At 39.2% G+C, this 23,998-nt stretch overlaps 1 protein-coding gene across 1 annotated transcript; it reads left to right on the top strand.

Annotated features, from left to right (window-relative positions):
- The first annotated feature begins 389 nt into the window (after positions 1–389).
- On the top strand, positions 390–2,128 carry LOC123988246. Its single transcript, XM_046287506.1, has 2 exons — positions 390–1,284; positions 1,371–2,128. Exons 1-2 carry the CDS (start codon positions 726–728, stop codon positions 1,916–1,918), a joined length of 1,107 nt encoding a protein of 368 aa, XP_046143462.1. The 5' UTR covers positions 390–725; the 3' UTR covers positions 1,919–2,128.
- The last annotated feature ends 21,870 nt before the right edge of the window (positions 2,129–23,998 follow it).

Below are 23,998 nucleotides of genomic sequence, written 5' to 3'. Positions count from 1 at the left end.
ATATGTGTATATATAGTTCTTCAAACCATCATTCGTGCACTTTGCACTTTCTTGAGAAGTTCTGCCACTCATGTACGAGTCACTTGATATTTTTGTATGCTTAACAATAGCAGTTTATCAGGTCATGCGTTATATTTTGCGAAGCTTTGCTACTTATACCCCGACAGTTGGTTAGTTCTTTAGTCAAACCTGAGCGTTCAACTTTATCACAGCATTGATTTTGTAATACAGTGATTAAAAATGATTATCAATCCGATGAACGTGATTAATTTGTTATTAGCCACATTTCAAACGATGTATCTGATGGATACTCCTATAACAAGAGAGGAAGTACAATTGAAAGAAGCCATTCAAAAAATGTTGCTCGATAACATATTTGCATTAATGAAATTGAAGTTTCTGAAGAATCGTCATTGGACTTTTTGGATCAATTTAAAGAATGTGAGGTTGAAGCTGTTGAAGAAGATGATGCAAACGAAAATTGGTCTGGGGAGACATATATTGGAGTTTGTTCACAGCGTGATGAAGACGTTGATGTCGATTACAAGCGGAAAGCAGTTGCGTTTTGGACAGAGGGAGAAAAAAAACGTAAACTTGCTACTGTTCAACATAATTTTAGACTTGTTTCTTCTGAACGACAATTACGAAGATGGGCTCATCAAATTGAAACAAGTGGAACTAAAAAAGAAAGATTGGCTCAAATTTCGGAATTCGTGACAACAAATATGAAAAAAGCTATTGAATCCGGTTATATTTTGCATGATAGAGATATACGACGATGGGCTTTGCAAGCATATAAAGAACAAGGTAACGATCATATGACATTTAAAGCTTCCAAAACATGGCTGTATAATTTTAAAAAAGCTCATCGTATTGTTTCTCGAAAAATAACAAAATTTGTAACACGAAAGACAATAGAAGACGATGAAGTATTGAAAGTTAAAGCTACGGACTTTGTCAATGAAGTAAACCCTTTGATTACGAGATACGGAGATGAAAATATGTACAATTCAGACCAGAGTGGATTTCAATTAGAAATACATTCTGGACGAACTTTAGCAGTGAAAAGCCAAAAGAAAGTAGAGTGTGTTGTACAATCTGTACCTTCAACAACGCATAGTTACACAATACAACCAACAATAACTGCTGATGGAAGATTGTTGTCGCCCCTTTTTATGGTTTTGCAAGAAGCAAATGGACAATTTGGACCAATAGTTCAGAAAACATTATTCAAACCGACTAATGTGTACGTGACTGCATCAAAATCTGGAAAACTCACTTCTGGTAACCAATACCTTCAAATTATTTTTGATTGATAACTACCAATATACATGTGTATAATTACTAAAGATTTCAATTTAATATTGTAGCTCATTTCAAAATCTGGTTGGAAGAGGTCTTTTTTCCTAATACTAAAACAACGTCTGTGTTGTTATTAGACTCTTGGAGTGGACACTGTGAACAAGATATACATAATGCGAAACCAACGGGTAAAGAAATTATAATTAAGATGATACCAAAAGGTACCACTGGCCGAATCCAACCTCTAGATGTTTATGGATTTAGGGTGTGGAAGAATTATGTTAGGCGTTTCTCCGATGATGTGCTGTTACATGATTACGATGTTAATCTCCATTTAAGAAATAATATAATTAAGTTACAATCACTTGTACACAATCAACTATCTTCACCAAGATACAAAAATCTATTCCAGTATGCTTGGTACAAAAGTGGATACACAGAAAAAAAATCAGGAGATTTTGTGAATCCTGTAGATTTTGCTTTCGAAGAGAACACACAAATGAAATGTGCACTCTGTGATGAAATACCAATAATTAGATGCTCTTGGTGTAAGAAAGCATTTTGTTTAAAACATTTTTTTCATGAATATCACTTCTGCGACAAATATGAATATTAAGTAAACCATTTTGTAAACTGCATGTATCTTACAAAAGCTTCAGATTATAAATTTATACCACATATACATACCTAACATACACGTGAAATATAATTGTACCAATCATGTAACTAGTACCGGAAATTAATTTACATTTATTATATTCCTTACTATCTGTATCGCATATTAATACGCAGATATGTACTAATATAATTTTTATTAATCTTGTAAGCTTTAAATAACTTATTAATGCCCATTATACATGGAAAACGCTAGATATCGTAATGGATTTTAACCGGACATCCATATCTGGTATGACCGCGACGCGGCGTATGTGCGCGATGCATATATGATATTAAAATGTGCAAAAATGTAAGAGGCAAACATAGCATAAAATACATCAATGGATTCAGAAACGAATTTATGTTCTTTTCTGTTATTATGTAAATTGTGATTACTTTTAAAATAATGTTATAAATAAATTTCTTGTTATAAACAAATTATTTTTTACAAAATTTATGACCAGTTATTATATGTGCATAAAAAACCATGAAACTTTTCCTTCGAAAGTTTTCTTCTATCTATGATAGTTTCCGAGATAGCCTATCGTAGCCGAAACTTTAGAGGGTCGTTTCACCCCCTAAATATGAAAACGGGCAAAAATAAAAAATACGTATACCTTATTTTTCGGCCCTCTAAAACATATCCAAAAATCAAAACAATCGGAGGCGGACACCTAAAAACCCTTCCTTGTAAGTAATATTACTTACATGTAATCCGACAATATATTGTGTCAATTACATCTTTTTCTTGATAATCTCCAGTACCTTAAAATTTTATAGCGAAACACGGAGCACATGGCAAAACATAACGCGTTATGCAGCTGACGCGATAAAACTGTAGAAATCGATAATTCCACTATTTTTCCACGCATTTTTATGATCAACTTCTCTTTTTGCTGAAAATCACGAGTATTTTTCAATTTTTTAACGAGAGAAGGTGCTTATCATGGAAAATAAGTTAAAATTGCGTCTAAATATGACGCAATAAAATAGTAAAAAATCCAAAAAATCAATAATTTCGCTATTTCTTCATGTATTTCCATGATCGACCACTCTTTTTACTGGAAATCGCGAATACTTTTCAATTTTTTGACGACAGAAGGTGCTTGTCGTGGAAGATAAGTTGTTAAGTAGATGACGCAATATAAAACAGTAAACACTGAAAACATCGATAATTCACTTATGTAAGAGATTTTATTTCAAGGATGTGGTTCCTACACGACACTCGCACAGTGGCACGCTCGCACACTTGATAGTTTTTTATTGTATAGAATATCAATAGACACGCTCGCCCGCTCAACAGCCTGGTAGGTTTTAGATTTTGGCGCTCTCGCCCTTTAATATATTTCGTATCACGGCACGCTAGCACAGATCCGCGTGACGAGAGGGAAAGCCGAAACTCTCCTCGAGAAACAAACGATGATCTCTCGCAACGGTCCTCGGACCTGCCGCGCCCTCCGGCGAACGCCATAGCTATTCCAGCTCAGAACCTATTTGAATCTTACACTTATTATTCTACGCATTTTCTTGATCTACCTGTCTTTTTACTGGCAATCGCGATTATCCTTAATGATAAGCACCTTATGTCGTTAGAAAATTGCAAATTACTCGTAATTTTCGGCAACAAGGGAGGTTGATCCTGAAAATGCGTGGAAAATAGCAGAATTATCGATTTCTAAAATTTGATCGCGTCAGCCATTTAACAAATTATCGTTCACGATAAGCACATTCTGCCGTTAAATAATTGAAAAGTATTCATGATTTTCGGTAAAAAGGGAAATTGATCGTGAAGATGCGTGGAGAAATAGAAGAATTATTGATTTTTTCGATTTTTTATTATTTTATTGCGTCGCCTTTAGAACAGCTTATTTTTCATGATAAGCACCTTCCCACGTTACAAAATTGAAAAGTATTCGCGATTTGCAGCGAAAAGATACATCAATCATAAAAATACATGGAGAAATAACGGAATTATTGATTTTTTGATTTTTACTATTTTATTGCGTCATTGCAGTTCCGTATGCAAATGTGTTGTGTTCGCTGTGACCTCTACTTTTTATTTTTGGCCAAATAATATCGATGGACAGTACATTAAACAATAAAGATTGTAGCGGAAAAGCAGCACTTTAAGGAATCGAAATTTTAAGAAATCACCATTATATTCAAAAATCTATTTTTGTCAATAGATTCGTTTTTGTTTTCCCGAGATTCGGCTTCGCCAAGGAAGACACATAGATTTTGTCATGCTCCTGCCGAAACCGAGAGTGTTTACTTTCTCATACTGTCAGCTGTCAGCTAGGCCAACGACCCGATGATGTCGTCACAGATAGGCGACATCATCGGGACAACAACTTCGCCAGTGTAACGACACGATAAGATTAGTCCTGGACCCTGGATACTGAATCCTCTGTGATTCAGCTCGTCTAACAACAAACCGATGACGATGGGCTTCGGACTCTTGAATCACGCCTCTGACGAAGAATGACCCCTGGACCCAGCACGAAAGGACTTTCTACCCCCGAACCAGCGACTCTGTACATAAGGACCATAACTCCCATTGTACAAAGTTAGTTCAGTAAAAGATTTCCGAAGTGCAGCATCGATCTAGTGTTGTTTGTATATTTCCTGTCCACCGATCCTTTGAGCGTGACATTTTTGGCGATCCTACCAGCAATCAGTATCAGGAGAAATTCCATTGGACATCATCTACGGAAGATTAATCCAAGGAAGGACTACGAGTGCCACTTCTGAGACACAAAGCGGTATCAACGAACCAAGGCAAGTACGGCTTTCAATACGTATCGAAACCCTAAACCCGTCATTAGTTCTGACGAGGATCCTATCCCTGTGCGCAAGAGGACTATCGCAGAACAAAGTGAAATGGCGCATTTAGATCAATCTGTAAATGAAATTAGAAATGCTGTCAGTGCAATGACTAAGGCATTAGCTGACCACATGAAACTGTTCGAGCAAGAAAACAGGAATCGACGACAGGAAATAATTGACTTAGCTAAGGCTTTAAACGCGAATGTAATAACAGAAGAAAGCGAATCGTCTAGACCGAGGGCACCAAGAGACCAGAGACAGGCTGCAACCCATCGGGATGATTCAGGAGACATTTCCAGCGAAGAAGAGGAACGACAAGGCGGCGGAAACAGCCAGATTAGAGGATCAAGCAACGAGGGAGGACAAAAACCTACGCAAGTAATACGAATTATTAGAACGCTACGCGAACGCGACGATTTAGGAGTAGAAGATTTTATTAGTGACGTACGATACGCAAAATCAATTTGTTCAGACAAACATATGCTATTAAGATTAATTATCGCCAAACGGATAACCGATCAAGCTGAACGTGCAGTTAGATATCTAAGGATAGACAGCTACGAAGATATTTTCGAAGCATTGCGCGCGTACGTAACTTCACCGAGTACTGTAAATAGTAGTAGAACGCGCTTACAAAACACGAGACAGGGACAAACGGAGTCAGTCATAAATTTCAATATTCGATTCAAACAAGTCCTGAATGAATTAAAATACGCCATCCAGTATAAATACCCACGACCGAGTGTTAGAAAGATTGCGATCGAAGAAGAAGAAGACGCCGCGGTATCCACGTACACGATGAATTTACGGAAAGAAATATGAATAATGATAGTACCAGCACAACCAAAAACCTTAGAACAGACTCAGAGTTTAGCGATAGAAATGGAAAATTGGTTACGTGACTCAAGGCGACCCGCGCAAACAACAACGCATCTACCGCCTCGAGCAAACAACCCTCCACCAGTCCAACGGTACAACGTGGAACAAAGACCTATGCAGTCATCAACTCAGCCTAGCGATAAGTTTTCAAAACCGCTATTAATCAAACAAAGCCCACTTCCACCAGCTAAATGTTTCAAGTGCGGACAAATCGGACACATAGCACCTAATTGTGTAAATTTTCGATCAACACAACAAGGAAGATTACCACCAAGGGTGAACTACACGATGCCGGAAGAGGAGAACGAGACAGAGGAACAGCAAGAATCCACAGCATACCAGGAAGACTTCAATACGTACGAGCCACATTCGGAGGAATCAGAAACGGACCCACGCGACTTCTCTTAGATACTGATGCAAGTGTAAATTTAATTAAACACGGTAAAGTGGACACAAACCTTCCACGGAGCCGTAACACTCAGACAATAGTAATGGGAAATGATAAGCATGTATCGAATGAAACTGTTACCTTTAACGCCTTAAACAAAAATCATACATTTCATATTGTTCCGGACTCCTTTCCTTTACCCGAAGATGGCATATTAGGCCTAACGTTTCTTCAACAGTATGACTATACAATTAATAACACCCACTTATTTTTAGGTAATCACAAAGTCAACTTATACACCGAACTAGACCTCGAACCGGGTGAAAGTACGATCAAGGAAGCATACGTGGATCAGAAACTAACGCAGATTTACTTCATCAATACAGGTAGAGACAAAATTTCGACTAGTCAGATTGAAATTGATACCGACGAAAAGAAATTAATTAGAATCAACACACTTTTATCAAAACTGCGTATCTCCCATGTTGAGCCAAATTATAAATCAGTGATAGAAAAGATCATTATTAATTATGTAGATGCGTGTGCATTAGAGACAGATCGTCTTCCTTGTACAGACCTAACTTCCCATGAAATTGAATTAAAATCTCAAAAACCTATTAATATCAAATCCTATAGACTTCTCGAATGTCACCGACAAGAAATAGAAAGACAAATAGACGAAATGCTAAATAAAGGAATTATTGAACCCTCAGACTCACCATATAACGCACCTGTTTGGGTAGTTCCCAAGAAGAGTGACGCATCAGGAAAAAAGAAATGGAGACTAGTTATAGATTTTAGAAAACTTAATGAAGTCACCGACCAGGACGCATATCCTTTATCCGATATAGAAACAATCTTAGCACAGTTAGGAAGTGCAAAATTTTTCTCCGCATTAGATTTATCCTCAGGATTTCATCAAATTCCTATGCATCCCAATTCAAAAAAATTCACTGCATTCTCAATTCCCGAAGGACATTTCCACTACAACCGAATGCCATTTGGACTCAAAAACGCCCCTGCAACTTTCCAACGTATGATGAACAAAGCTTTGAGAGGACTAATAGGGAAATACTGCTTCGTTTATTTAGATGACATAATTATCTTTAGACAAACTATTCAAGAACACAACAGAAACCTAGCCATAGTATTACAAAGACTTTCAGAATTAGGGCTCAAACTCCAACCTGATAAATGTGAGTTCTTGAAACCTGAGTTAGAATATTTAGGACATGTAATCTCAAAAGACGGTATAAAACCAAATCCGGACAAAATTAATGCAGTAAAAGAATTTAGACAACCTAGAAACCCGACAGAAGTAAAATCATTCCTTGGATTAGCAGGTTACTATAGGAAATTTATCAAAAATTTTGCAAAAATAGCTAAACCACTGACCGAACCGACAAAAAAGGACATACCATTTCATTGGACAGACGGACAACAGATAGCTTTTGACGAACTAAAGACAAAGTTATGCGAGGAACCCTTATTGAGATACCCAGACTTTACTAAAGAATTTACATTAACTACAGACGCATCTAACGAAGGATTAGGAGCGATACTATCGCAAGACGGACACCCATGCTGTTACATTTCTCGAACGTTAAACCCAGCAGAAACACACTACACTACGACAGAAAAAGAACTTCTCCCAATAGTTTGGGCAATCCAGAGACTTAGGCAATATTTACTGTTGGATATAATCACCACGACTGTTCATAATTCAAATATTCGCGCCCAACGTATTAGATGCCCTCTCTGGAGGACTTCCTCATACAATCGTGCGCGCTCTTTTATTGTCTTTTGTTTTTTATGATTCTTTTTTTTACGTATTATGTTTTTTCGTTCGTTCTCAATGCGCACATGTAAGAAATATCTCATGTTTGAAATATATATATTTTTTTGTGTTTATCAAATAAAATAAACCAAGACTTGTGTTACGCTTAAGATTCCATAGACCTCTAACAGGTTATGGGCCCAGGAAATAAGATAAGTCAAACAATAAATCTAAATGTGCATATTATAATTACTTCTAACCTATAAAAGCCACGTGGTTGAAAAATATGGCCGAAGCACATGGCCGGAAAGTGGATGAGAATTTGCATTAATATATACTGGCTTGTAACGAGGCAAGTATAAGATTTTTTTTTCTCTTCACATTTTTTGTTTTTGATATTTCTACTAAAGAACATATAAAATATCGAAATAAAAATGCCTGCATCTGAAACTGAGTTTGGAAGTCGATCTGCGTCTAATGTTTCTGCCACTAGTTCTATAGGAAACATTCCAATTATTGAACCTAAATTGGACGGAATGTCGAATTATTCGTCTTGGAAGTTCACAATGAAAATGACGCTAATCGGCATGGACCTGTGGGATTGCGTAAATTCAGCAAATGAAAATGCAGGCGATGTCAAAAGAAACTCAAGGGCTCTCGCCACAATTTGTTTAAATGTGAAACCACATTATCACGTACATTTGCAAGACGTTGTTAATGCGAGAGATACTTGGTCAAATTTATCCAAGGCATATGAAGACAAAGGGTTGTCCAGGGTGTTGGGCTTAATGAGGGCACTTGTAAGAATAGAATACAGTAATTTTACTAGCATGGATGAATATGTATCTGAAGCTTTAACCCTTGCTCAGAAATTGAGAGACATTGGTAGCCCAATGGATGATAAATTAGTTGGTGTCATAATGCTGGCAGGACTACCATCTGAATATAAGCCAATGGTAATGGCATTGGAAAATTCGGGAGCCGAGATCACAACAGATTTGGTGAAAAATAAACTACTACAGGAAACTATCAAAAGACAGACGGAAAATAGGCCGTCAGAGGAAGCTTTCGCCGCTAAAACTGAAAAGAAATATCTTAATAAAAAGTATCAAAAAATACGATGCTATGGCTGTGGCGAGCCAGGTCACAAAAAACCCGATTGCAAAAAGAATCGACCCGTGTCTACAAATAAAAGTTACTTTAAGCAAAATAAAGAAGTCAAGCAGACGAAGTGCGATAATGATAAGCAATGGAATTTACTGTGTGCTTCAACTGCGAAAATAAATAGCAATAATTGGTATATTGACTCGGGTGCGACAAATCATATGGCTGGCAACATACATTGGCTTGAAGATTATAAAGAAACATTCCAAAAGGAAATTACTATTGCAGACAATAATAAATTATATACGTCAGGGGCAGGTAATGTAAAAGTAAATATACTAGGTCAAACAGAAACCAAAACTATTTCGGACGTAAGTTACGTGCCAAATTTATCTGCAAATTTGCTATCTGTAAATGCACTGACATCAAAAGGTTTTGTAGTTGTCTTTGATGATAAAACTTGTAAGGTGTATTTTTCCAACGACTACAAAGCACAAGGCCAGCAAATAGTAACTGGTACAAACGTTGGAGGCATATATAAATTAGATACAGTACCAATGAATGCTCAAATATCAATTGCCCAACCAGACCTTCAAGAACTCTGGCATAAAAGATTGGGTCATTTGAACCACAGATCAATGTCCCTCTTGCATAAAGGCATGGCATTGGGAATTCAGTACACTGACGCTGGTAGAAAACCATGCATAAGTTGCATAAAAGGCAAACAAACTAAACTACCGTTTGCTAAGGGGCCAAGTTATAGAGCAAAAGTTCCACTAGAAATAGTCCACGCGGATTTGTGTGGGCCAATGAGCAAACCAAGCTGCAATGGTGCCCTATACCTTTTTTTGTTGATAGACGATTATACTCGTATGACTTTTGGATATTTCTTGAAACACAAATCAGAAGTTAAAACTATCTTTCCTCAGTTCAAAGCATTAGTCGAAAATCAAACCGATCACAAAATTAAAATATTAAGATCAGACAATGGAACCGAATTTGTCAATAATGAAATGGACAAGTTTCTAAAGGATAATGGTATAAGGCACCAGAGGACTGTGCCGTATAGCCCAGAACAAAATGGTGTGGTGGAGCGCGCAAATAGGACAATCATTGAGAAGGCACGTTCCATGCTACAAGACAGTGAATTAAATAAAACATTCTGGGAATATGCTGTAAGTACGGCAATCTACTTGAAAAATCGTTCACCTACTAAGGCAGTAAGAGGCAAAACGCCCATAGAAGCCTGGACGGGAAGAAAGCCGAATTTGAATTACTTGAAGATATTCGGCTGCAGAGCTTTTGTGCATGTGCAAAAGATGCATAGACAAAAATTAGACGAGAAAAGCAAAGAATATATATTCGTGGGATATTGTACAGATACGAAAGGGTACAAATTGGCAGATCCCAAAAATCCGAGAGATGTAATAAAAGCCAGAGATGTGATTTTTATAGAAAATGAACTTAACAATCAAAAAGATGAAACAAATAAAGAAAATCTCCCGTCGAACACATGGATCCCATTAGAAGTTGAGGAAGAAGAACCTTCAGCAGCACCCGATGACGTACCAGATGTAAACAATACTGATGACATTACGGAACCTGATGACATTGCGGAACCTGAAAGCGAAGACAGTGATGTCTACTTGAGTCCTGTTCAGGAGATCAGAAGATACCCTGAAAGAGACAGGAAATCTAGGGTGTTTCCAGACATGGTGAGACATCGTGCGTTCCTATGCAATATGGACGAGCCAGAGACTGTCGAAGAGGCTCTATCTGGTACAGAAAGGGATCAATGGAAAAAGGCAATGGAAGAAGAGTTTGGTTCAATGATGAAAAACCAGGTATGGGATTATGTGGAATTGCCACCAGGTAAGAAACCTATAAAAAGTAAATGGGTATTCAAAAAGAAGAAAGATTGCGACGGAAATATTGTAAAATATAAGGCTAGATTAGTAGCTAAGGGTTGTTCACAGAAACTAGGAGTAGACTTCTTTGAAACTTTCTCTCCGGTAGTCAGATATTCAGTCATTCGTTTTTTAATTTGCTTAGCTGTACAACTCGATATGAGTATAGATCATTTAGATGTAACGACTGCGTTCTTGAACAGTGAATTGAAGGAGAATGTATATATGGAACAACCGGAACATTTCCTTGTAGAAGAGAACAAAGTTTGTCAATTAAAAAAGGCAGTATACGATTTAAAACAAGCGTCAAACGCGTGGTACAATAAGATTGACTCTGTATTAAAGAATTTGAATTTTAAATGTTGTAGCTCGACACCGTGCGTAGTATGTAAGACTGATAATAGCAGTATACGTAGATGATATATTAATATTAAGCAATGACGAAAATGAAAAATACAACTTAAAAAAGGAGTTAATGTCCTGCTTTGATATAAAAGATTTAGGTGAAGTTAAAAGTATTCTAGGAATCAGAGTTCGCCGAGAAAAAGGGAAAATTTATTTAGACCAAAGAAACTATATACATGAAAAATTGTAATCCAGCGTCAACGCCTTTTGCTGCAGGGAATAAATTAAGTAGAGGACAAGAAAGCGATAATCGTCCTTATCAACAACTTATTGGAAGTTTCAATTTTTTGGCAGTGTGTACGAGACCTGATATTGCGTATACCGTCAATTATCTTAGCAGATTTAACAATTGTCATCAGGAAGAGCATTGGATAGCAGCCAAGCGTGTGTTGAGGTACCTGAAAGGTTCGGTTAGCGTTTGTCTCAAATATGAAAAGTCTAAGTGTGAAATAAAAGGATACGTAGATGCGGATTTCGCGGGAGACGAGGATGATCGTAAATCATGTACGGGTTTTTGCTTCATAATGGGTAATGGTGCGATAACCTGGGAAAGTAAAAAACAAAGTTTAGTTGCGATTTCGACTAGCGAATCCGAGTACATAGCGCTGTCCGAATCCTGTAAGGAAGCGAAATATTTACAAAACTTATTATATGAAATACTGGATAGAAAGATTTGCATAAGACTGTTTAATGATAATCAATCAGCGCAGGTCTGGGCACACGATCAAATGCCATACAGTCGTACGAAACACATTGACATAAAAAACCATTTTGTACGCGAAGCAATTAAGTTAAATGTTGTAACGCTAGATTATCTATGCACAGATCAAATGATTGCGGACATCTTAACTAAAGGGTTATGTAAGAAGAAACATAGCGAGTTTATGAAAGGTTTAGGTATGATACATGATGTATGATATATATATATATGTACTAAAACGTGGTGATTAAGAGGGACTGTTGGATATAATCACCACGACTGTTCATAATTCAAATATTCGCGCCCAACGTATTAGATGCCCTCTCTGGAGGACTTCCTCATACAATCGTGCGCGCTCTTTTATTGTCTTTTGTTTTTTATGATTCTTTTTTTTACGTATTATGTTTTTTCGTTCGTTCTCAATGCGCACATGTAAGAAATATCTCATGTTTGAAATATATATATTTTTTTGTGTTTATCAAATAAAATAAACCAAGACTTGTGTTACGCTTAAGATCCCATAGACCTCTAACATTTACTAGGTAGAAAATTTAAAATTAGAACAGACCACCAAGCCTTAAAATGGTTTCAAAACGTCAAAGACCCATCATCGCGATTGATTCGATGGAGACTCAGGTTAGAAGAATATGATTACGAAATAGAATACCACAAAGGCAAAGACAACTTAGCAGCTGACGCACTCTTCAGAATTCATAAGACAACAACCGACAAACCATTAAGAGATATGACGGCAGACGAATTATACAATCTAGCACAAAACATTATAGAAACACCTCAACCTAATCCACCTGAAGTAGCCCAACCAGACCCACCAGATTCCGAGCTAGAATCCCCGCCTATCCCAATACTAAATTACGATGATTATTTATTATTCCTATGTGACTTTAAAATCCCTCCAAATTATAAAGAGGAACCAAACCGCGAAACAAATAAGCAATTAAGTAAAACGGAACTAAACTTTAGTAGCGAACGGGAATTGTTGGAGCAAGTAGAAAAACTAGCCACAGAAAACGTACACTTAGGCATCAATACTCACACATTCTCAGAAAACGAAATTTTAAAAATAGAATCCATGATACAATTTATAACTAACAAAAACCCTGATAAAACCTACACCTTCTCCAAAACCCCAATAATTAAAATCACTCCTGAAACAAAAGATCAAATCCTAAAAGAAAATCATAATGCAAATTCATCTCAACACTTTGGAGAAAATAGAACCATCGAAAGGATAAAAGAAAAATATTATTGGCCCAATATAGGGAAGGACGTTCATGAATTTATTTCAAATTGCGAAATATGTCAAAGAGAAAAATTAACTAGAATCAGACATAGAGAGTCGGCAGTAATACCAGATACTCCAACCGAACCAAACGATAAGATATCAATGGATATTTTTGGTCCTCTGCCAGTGACGACCAAAGGTAACCAATTTATTTTATCAATTCAGGATGTTCTTACAAAATATTTAGTTTTGATTCCACTCAAGGATCAACGAGCAGGTTCAATTATTAACGGCTTACTGGAACATTATATTTATATATTTTCTTCGCCAAAACATATCTTGACAGACCAAGGTACAAATTTTGTCTCTGAGCTTATGCAAAAGTTTGAAAAAGCATTCAAGATAAAACATATTAAAACTATTAGTTTTCGCCCGCAAAGTAATGGTGCACTTGAACGTACTCATGCCACTGTTAAAGATTTGATTAGAACGTGTACCACTGATAAACAAAACGAATGGGATGAAGTAATAAATTTAATTTGCTTAGGGTATAATACGTCCGTTCACGAAGGGACAGGTCATACTCCTTTCGAGTTAACCTTTGGACACAAGGCAAATATACCTAGTGCTATCTCCGCTACGAGTACGCTCAGCAGAGAGGAATTATTTAAGCTATGGAAAAAGAGACATGAGAGTTATTTAGACATCAGAGAATTGACATCACGACTGAATATAAATAATGTCGGCTGAATACAAAAGATGTGTACGGACTCAGAATCGGCATGACGGCTGAACAGAAAACATGTGTACGGACACAGAATCGGCACGTCGCGTCGGCTGAATACAAAACATATGTACGGACGCAGAATCGACACCTCGCTTGGATAAATGAAAATTTAAATGCCCAGAATCGACACCTCGCTTGGATAAATGCAACATTAAATGCCCAGAATCGCCACCTTGCCTGGATAAATGAAACCTTTGAAACCAGAGCCGACACCGCGACTGGTTTTGATTTCGATCTCTGTTGCTTTTCGCCAACCTTTAACATCAATTTTAGCAAGTAATTATAATTGAAACTATATCGTGTTTGATATTATTTTAATCAGAAAAATTTCACCAATGCGTTAGTAAAAGTTTCAATAAAAAAAAGTCAAAAATAAAAAAGTTTTATACTTCAATTAGTATTAGTCACACCGATACGTTTCGGCTCTTTCCTTTGATCATCAAACCTCTCTCTTTCCGCCACTGTCTGTCCCTTTCTACGTTCACGCTTGTAACCCGAGATTCGACACCTCGCTTGGATAAATGCAACCACTGGGTCCCAATCTTGGTTGCATTTATCCAGGTTTTACTGTATTAGGACAACAGGAGATAGTTCATCCAGATATCTTAACAAATGAAATATTTTTGCAAGGTTACATTAGTTTAGTAAAGGAAAATTACTTACATTCAGCAATAGAACCGAAAGAAGAAAATGTCCAAACCTTAATCAGTATTAGTGAAGTTGCAATTGTTGTGCCCTCAGGCGATTTTTAGGGATTTCGGGTTCTGGAGCGGTTGAAGAATTTGAATTCACCGGTGTCCGAGTAACAGTCGAGTGTTTATTGCCAAAACGAACTTCTTACAATCTGCTCTTTTACAATTGTTCGTTCTTTTATATCGTATCGCGTTGCGTGTGGATGACCAAAAAAGGTTGTGCTGCCCGGCGCGTGCTCTGCTAGCTTGCAAAGTTTCGCTATCGGTATGTACTGCTGATTCGGACATTCTTTAGCCAGGCGATGGTCGTACGATGACCCTTATGCTCGTTGCCGGGCACAACACAATATTCACCCAGAATGCAAAAATATTTTATCACATTAAAATACCATTGTTGGAAGAAACAGAATGGAAAATAAAGAAGTACTATCCAATACCCAAGAAAATAGGCAATGTATTCACAACTATAATATTAGATAATAACATATTGTTATAAACACTATACGAATACATACCTGTAGACTCAGAATACATACGCACCAAACGTAAATTAAACGCACTTATACCTATTTGTAAGCGAACACGACCAAACATAGCATTCTTACACAGCAACACTTGTGAAAGCGAGATACTTAAAACATTCCATAAACAAAACCGATGTCCAACCGCAATATTCAAAATCAACGACTTAGTTTACATACCTCTAGAAAGCTCAGGAAGATACTTACTAATTCCAGAAAAACCTATAGATTTAGAGACGCTCTGTGACACCAAACAAACTATACATCTAGAGCAACCTGTATTATTAACCTCAGACAAAGATTGTATTATCACTACGTACGATACAATAATGAAAATTGGTGGATCTATTAAAAACCTCACTTTCGAAATGAGAATCAAACCAGTAGAAATAAACCTATCTCTTGAACAATTGACCATTCTAGAAGAAAAGATGCACCAAGTTCCATTAACAATAGACAATTTTAACAACTATAAAACAGACCTAGATCAAATGTACAATCAGTTAAACCAAATTGTAAACCAAAAACGAATACTTCATTGGAAAGAAACGGCAATGACAACACTCCAGATACTAGGATATATTGCTCTAGGTGTAGTAACATTATACACGATAATCAAACTCTGTAAATGCACTAGTCCTGGAAACATCATGTTATTCTGTAAAAATTGCTGTAGTAACAATTCAAGTGTCACACTGGAAAACCAGCACACATCAACCCCAGTAGCAATACAACCACCAACCTATGTAAGTCTCCAACAACAGGAATACGTGGACAAGAAGACTCAAGCGGATTCGTTTCGGAGCAACGAAAGTCTAAGAAGGGGGGAATGTAACGACACGATAAGATTAGTCCTGAACCTAACAACAAACCGATGACGATGGGCTTCGGACTCTTGAATCACGCCTCTGACGAAGAATGACCCCTGGACCCAGCACGAAAGGACTTTCTACCCCCGAACCAGCGACTCTGTATATAAGGACCATAAGTCCCATTGTACAAAGTTAGTTCAGTAAATGATTTCCGAAGTGCAGCATCGACCTAGTGTTGTTTGTATATTTCCTGTCCACCGATGCTTTGAGCGTGACACTAGGTGATCGACAACTTAGTAACGACAATTTTCGAGAGTCGACTTTCGAGAAGTTTAAAATATCTAATAACTGGAATCTGTAAATATTACAAAGATGTCACATTACAAAATGCTGGTTGTGTTTTATGGTTTTACACCTGTTAGGTTATATGTATATAAATTACAAATTTTCCTTTCAATTCAGTATCTAATAGATGTATTAAACCTAAACGATTTTATCTTCTATCAGGAATGGAATCTATCTTTCATAAATGGAAAGCGGAAATCATAACAAATTATATATACATACACATGCTTTTGTGATAAAATTGGAGATTAGTATAATAGTTAAAAGTAGTGTATATATAATAAGTTTCTTAGTTAGGTATCAACGTCAGGTGTAAGAACCCAGTCATTCTTTTGTAATAGGTTTAAACACTAAAGTATAAGTAATAAAGAATAACAATGCAAATTAATTAATGTTTCATTCAGTGATAAATGAAATATAATTAAACATTTTCTTAAACATTGCATGATAGTCAGTAATCAGTTAATAATTACGTAGACAAGGTACACGCATTATTATATATGAATGAAATATTAAAAGCATCTTGTAAACCTGTAAATAAAAAAGACTTTGTAAGAAAAACCATAGAAATATACCATAGTCAGTTAAATAAAATTTATACTTTGCAAGTAATTTTATTTCATTTCATGTAAACGAGTGCTCCTATATTTATTGAATAAAGTGCATTATATGTTCATTGTCATGTCTCCAATGTCTCTAAAGAAATAAACCTTAAACACTAAATTTTTATTAATGTGCTACGGAAATATGTATACATTGTCTGTTGAATAAATATGATTATTACAAATAATAATTGACAACCTTATATACAGTTGATAGTGTTTCTAAAATCTCATGAATTGAATAGTACTGGTATAAATTTTCTATTCTTTTTGCTATCACTGTGAGATAATCACAAGCAATCGAAATAATACTACCTTTTTATTAAGGGTAGCACTTATTTCACATTTCATTTTTTAATAGTATGTACTAATAAGAAAACACTGATTCAAATGAACGTTCGTGCTAACAAATATGCACATTAACCGCATTACTTATAAACTTGGCACATCACTTCAAGCTTAAAAATGTGGTGTAATTTATTAATTTATAATATTAGAATGAACTAATTAATAAATATAGGATAGGTTAGGTATAATATCCAACTGATTTAAACATTATTTTTATTTAGTGTTATATCTTTATTTTAACTTTTTAAATTTGCATAAAGAATTTAAACTATCTATAGTATGTTTTTATTAACATACTGCAACAAATGCATATATTGTCCTTAATTTCTTTAATGGATCTATTCAACTTTTCTACTGCATAATTTTTTGGTTGTAATTTCCTCATCAATGTCTGAATAAATGCTGAAAATAAAGAAAAAGAAATCATATTATTATATATTGATACATTGTACTCAAAAACATTAATTTGAAATAAAGAATGTATTGAAGAAAATATGGTTTAATATTCCATTAACCTTAAACATATTTCCACATATATCATGCGAGAAAGTAATTGCATCGATTTTCAGAATATGTCTTTGTTATTTGTTCTAATAGTTCATTTCAGGGTTAGTAGAATTAATTATACGATGCATCTAACACTTACTTGTTTTCAAATGCCTATCATGTGCTGATCCATGCAAAATGAAAGTAATGGCATGAATTTGCATGTATTGTATACAATTTGATAATGGTCGCATCAAACCACTTTACTTGAGTATTTTACGTATTACAAATATTAGACGTATACTTACATGAATAACGTAGCAAACAAGTCCAATAATTTCCACATACCAGTTTTGTCTCTTTATAACCTTAAAGATGATAACTGCTCGACACTTCTTAAACCACTTATAACAGATATGTTAAAGAGGCCACAAAGTACAATGCACATGCCTATTAAATATATTCCTTTAGTAGGTGGAAAGTACTTATCTCAATTTCTTTCTTGGTCCGTATTTTCCAACTGATGCAAAAATTATTAAGAACACAGAATCACTTAAAAACTGTCACAACAAACATTATCCTTCAGCACTTCACTTTTTAAGATATTTTCATATTTTAAGTATCGATTTTTTCACACACACTTGCACAAATATTATATACAGATACTACAGAATTCAGAAATTCATTTAATTGTAATCAGTGAATGACATAATTTCATAAGGATTCCCCGACTTCAACACGTTACAATTGTAATATTAAACACCGAACACTATCTTTGTTATTATGATTTAACCACGTCAGACGGAACACGCATAACCTGAAATAAATCACGACATAAGAAGGGAAACGGGCGCGCAAATTTAATTCTGTGTCCAATTGATACTATGCGCAATTTTTACGGTGCCCAACTGCACTGCGCGATATTGTACAGGTGCGCAGTAGACCTGTGCCCAATTCTCACTGTGCGCAATAATAACGTATCCAAAAGAGCTGTGCGCAATGCGATAGTGCGCAATCGTATTGTGCGTAACTGAAGGCCTCTCCGCACCGCTGCCCCACATGGCCGGGCTCCAGACAGCGGTAGCACTGGAGGGGGCGAGCCGGCAAAAACTCCACCCTTGCCTGCAGCCGCCCCACTCTCATCCTCCTCGGAGGATCCAGAACCCGCCGAATCACCTCAAGCGGGCCCTGGACCCACACACTCCCCAGTCTTACTGGTGAGGAGCGTATCTCTCTTACTTTCAGGTCGCTCGGATCGCAGACTTCTTCCCTAGCAATTGCCGCAGCATTATCCTCCTTTGTCGCCGAAAGGTCCATGTCGAAAACCCGAACCTCCGCCCTCTTCGAAGGACGGCCGACCCGGACCCCAATGTCCACGAACGCCTCCCTCATCTTGGCAGCCAGGGCGTCGGCCTTGGTCCCACCTTCCGCGCCGGAGATCTCTATTAAGAGACCCCCGGTGACTGCCCTCTTGGGGATCAGCTGGTCGATCCCGAGCTCCTCCAAGCTTATTCGCGCTTTAGCCACATGCATGGCCCGAACGACCTCCTCCATTTCTCCGCTAGGGTCTGTCACCGAAATGGCGGCGCACCTGGGGGGTTTCGCCGAGCCCGGTTTCCTCGGCGCCTTCCTCTTCGCCCGCTTCCCCCTCAGGGGAACAGACCTTTCTCCAGAAGGGCCCGTAGTCGGTCCCGTGGTGGGAGGAGCCTCCGCGGCCACCTCCTGCTTCTTGGCGGCCCTCTTGGCCCGCCTACTGGCCATCTTTGCCCACTCAGTAGGCACGGCGGGTGGAGCGGCGGGCTGCATCCTCTTCGGTTCGGCCCGTCCTACCAGCGACCGGAAGGGAGAGACCCGCCCGAGCCCCGCCCCTCTCGCTCGTCGTCCCCCTAGCGGGGGAAGTGGGCGGCATTGTCATAACAGACAACCACTGCCCAAACTTCTCTTCGAGTCCCTTGCGGACTGCCTCCACCTTTTCCTTCACCGCATTGGAGATAATGCGTTCGATAATCTTCTCCCGGGAGCTCTTCCCGAGGGATGGTGGAGGGGCCGGAGCATCCCACTCCGGCGAACGGCCGCGTCCGGTCGCCGGCAATGCCGGCACTACCCCTTCCATGGGCTGGGAGCAGGAGTCCTCCCTGCCCGGTGCCATGCTTCTCTTCTGCGCAGGTGGCGTGGCTCTGTCCCCGCCCTCCTGCTCGACCGCACCAAACGGGACAGGCGGTTCCTCCCTGTTCCTGGCCTTCTTCTCAGTAACCTCCCGAGCCGCATTTTATCGCTCCGGAGGACATCCACTTCATCCCGGAGGATCTCCACTTCCTCCTCCATGCGCCTCCATGATGTGGGCCTCAAGGTGGCGAGAGGCCATCCTGAAGCTCCTCACAGCCGTCCCCTTCAAGTTCTTGGACGCCGCCGCCGTCTTTTCCACCAGCCTGATCCACGTGAGGGCGTCGGCGGCCCTCTCAGCCAGTGGCATCCTCCCCACGTCTCTTCCCAACTCCTCAACGGAGCAGGGGCTTCCCTGGGGCCCCTGGGGATGGGGCAAGGGCTTCCTGGGAGCCCATAATCGCCTACTCCCTGTAAAACTCCTCTTCTTCTCTTTTGGCCGCAAGGAACGCCTTCTTCTTCTTGGCCAGATCCACATAATCTCCGGATGTGGGTGGCCGGCCCCTCCTCTTCGTGCCTCTGGAGGACGATCGCCCCGTCCAAGACGCATCCGAGGATTCGGAGAGGACATCGTCATCCTCGGTGTCCTCCAGCTCTGGAGGTCCCAGCTCGCGTTGCGAGCGCAACACCGTGCCCCTTGGGGCGGCTGGAGCCGCCATGCGGGTCAGCACTACACTAGGGCCCGGTCGGGCTTCCTCATTCTTCCCCGTCGATGTATCCTTTCCCAAGTCCTTGTCCGTATCCGCAGCCAGAGTCGTCAACAAATGTGTCCGTCCTTTCAAATTTTATTTAAATAATTCCTCCATGTCGGTCCTAGGAGTGGGTCGGTCCCGATGTCCACCCGGGCAGAGCCGCCTTAACCGGGTAAGGCTGATACGCCCGGGGGGTCGCCAGGTACCACAAGCCACCCCTGGCGCTTACTCCGGGGGCGCCCTCCTCACCGCGTACCGCAGCTTGGGGCTAGGGATTTTTTATAGAGGTTGTCATCCTTGTGGGCCGGCCAATGAAGGCAAGCCCCCCGTTCCAGCGAAACATGACCACTGGTTTACGGTATAGTTTGACGCCACTGCTACCTTTTCACCTCTCCGATCCAGGCCTTGCCGGCAAGGGACGCCCTGCCAGGATCCGAAGATCCCACCGGCATCGCCCCGAGTCGTCTGCGAGGTTACTTCGACAGCAGCGAACGCCCCGCTTTCAATCGCCTCTTACGACAGGCAGGGGTTACCGTGGCTGTATTCGAAATCCCCAGCCACAGGGGGACCATACGGGACCCCTGGAGTACACCTTTATCGACGCCCCTCCTGTAAGTGTGTCTGTCTCGGCTCACATACTCGATGAACCTATCCCGTAGATAGTCTCCGATCATTCTTCTCAGTACTGGGGGCACCTCGTGTTCTACGAGTGCCCCCATTATCGTCCCATGGGGTAGGGTGTTAAAGGCGTTCACAATATCTAGTGAAACGCTCAACCCTACCCTGGTCCGGGACGTGGCTGAGTCGCGTTGGGAGCGCAGTGATTCAATCGCATCGATGGTGCTGCGCTCCCGTCTAAAACCGTACTGCGACTCGGCCAGATTAGGGCCTACCCGGGATAGGTGCTCGGCGAGGCGGTCAGCTATCACGCTTTCTAAAAGCTTCCCGATCACGTCGAGCAATACGATGGGCCGGTACGCGGAGGGGAGGTCTTTAGCAAGACCAGTCGTCCTACCTTCCATTCATGAGGGAAAACTCCTTCCTTCAAACAGGCGCCGAAGAGATGCCTTAATCGCGGTCCAAGGACGCGAAGGGCCAACAACCAGGCTCGGCCGGGGACGCCGTCGGGGCCTGGAGTGGTGTTCCGGGCTCCCATGTGTTTTATTAACCCGGCCAGCTCCCCCTCTGTGACCCCCATGTCGTCGGTCCATTCGACATGGACCGGTGCGGGCCACGGGTGTTCACCCTCGTCGCAAGGAAACAGCGTGTCCATCACCCGACCCAAGAACGGGGGGTCGAGGCTCTTCGTCACGGGGGGTAAATGTGTAGCCTAACCTAACCTATCACATCTATGTAACAAGAGTGTTTCAATACATTGACCACCACTCTCTAGGTATTCTGTATAATGACCGGACATTTTATAGATTGACCGAAACTTGTTATGGACATTTTGCACAATGTCTTTTCGAACGGGCATTCTACACAATGCCCGGTCATTTTACAAAATGCCCACGTTAAACACATTGTCCGTTACAAAAGGTTTCATCGCGATTGGTTCGTTCCTTACAAAGTAACACCAAGAAATAGGCTTTTTGCTATAACAATAGTTATTGATAATAATAAATTCCATACATTTTTGGAAGCGAGCTCATCGCGGAAATACCTCCTATTAAATTGAAAAGCTTTCATCGCGATGTATAGATTCCTTGCATAGTAACACCAGCGAATAGGTTTCTTGCTATAACAATAGTTATTAGCAATAACAAATTCCACAAATTTTTGCAATTGGGATCATCGTGGAAAGATGTACGTGATGTGAAAAGTTTCATCGCGATCGGTGCATTCCTTGCAGAGTAGCGCTAAAGAATAGGAGTTTGCAATAACAATAGTTATTATATAGGTATGTACAGTTAGGTCTCGATTAGTGCGAGTAATAGATCCCAGAAATTGTTCGCATTATTTGAATTCGTACTATTCGAATACTCGAAATAAAAGAATTGGTTCTTAGTTAAAGAAAATATACGATCAAAATTTTGAAATATACCTTTTATACGTATATTATTAAATTATTTTTTAAAGTATTTTAACAGTGTTGATTACACTTTCTTCTGCTTTTTCATATCTTCGTATATGTGATGATAAACCCGCAGTATTTTATTCAAGTCTCTGTTAACTTGTATGCTTCGATCCATGTCTGGATCGAAAAAAGCCTTGCAAGGCTCGCATTAACTGAATTTTTATTCACATTAAATGCGACCTGGTATCATTGTAAAATGCGCACTAAATCGAATATCGCACTATGTGAACTAGCATTAATCGAGACTTACCTGTACACTGGTTTTCGGTCGACGCGATATGTGCATAGAAACAGTAGAGAATAGGCGACTGCATGCTGACCCATACACCGACAGAGTAGACGGTAAAATACACGTACGCATACGTAAAAATCAATGTAGTAGTAACAATAGTTCTTCACGAATATCTCGGAAACTAAAGCTTTCCGTTAATTATGCATAATGAAAAAGTTGTTCAGAATCATGCCCCCGACAACATATTAAAGGGTCATTGAAATTATCCTATGTTGAGATTAGAAACTTCCAGTTTTTTGCAATAATAATCCTTGGCAATGAAAAAATGCAAATGTTTTTTTAACGGGACCAATAGTGAGACATACTCTACAAAGTTTCGTTCCGATTGGTCCAACCATCTCGAAGTAATCGGCGAACATACATTTAGAAAAAAAAAGTCTTTAGGAATGAAAAAATAGAAAATATTTTTTTACGGGACCAATGGGGAATTACACTCTACAAGATGTAAAAAGTTTCGTTCCGATTGGTCCATCCGTCTCGGAGTAATCGCCGAACGTACGTCGAACGTATATCAAATAGTACCATTTTTGCAATAAAAATCGTCATGAATGAAAAAATGCAAAATGTGTTTTTGACGGGACCAATCGGGAGACATACTCTACCAGATGCAAAAGGTTTCGTTCAGATTGGACCATCCGTCTCGGCGTAATCGGTGAACATAGAAAAAAAAAGTATACACATCGAATTGAGTATCCTCCTCCTTTTCGAAGTCGGATAAAAATACACAAAATGATGAAGAATTCGATAAACTTGATTTCAGAAGAGAAATAGAGTTGAATGGAAATAATCCAATCATGGAGAAATTCTTGAATCCTAATATTATTAAAGAAGAAGATTATCAGGCATTAAGTCGATGTTTAAATGTGAAACAATATAATTACCTATCCTATATTATGATTATTTTCCGTAACAATGAAAAACCACTTTTGTATAATTTCATAACCGGTGGAGCTGGGGTGGGAAAAATAATTTTTAACAAAAAACAAATCC

This window comes from Osmia bicornis, chromosome 10 (genome assembly GCF_907164935.1).
Source record: "Osmia bicornis bicornis chromosome 10, iOsmBic2.1, whole genome shotgun sequence".
NCBI lineage: Eukaryota > Metazoa > Arthropoda > Insecta > Hymenoptera > Megachilidae > Osmia > Osmia bicornis.
The sequence above is the reverse complement of the archived record's forward strand: the minus strand, read 5'-3'. Positions and strand labels throughout refer to the sequence as shown.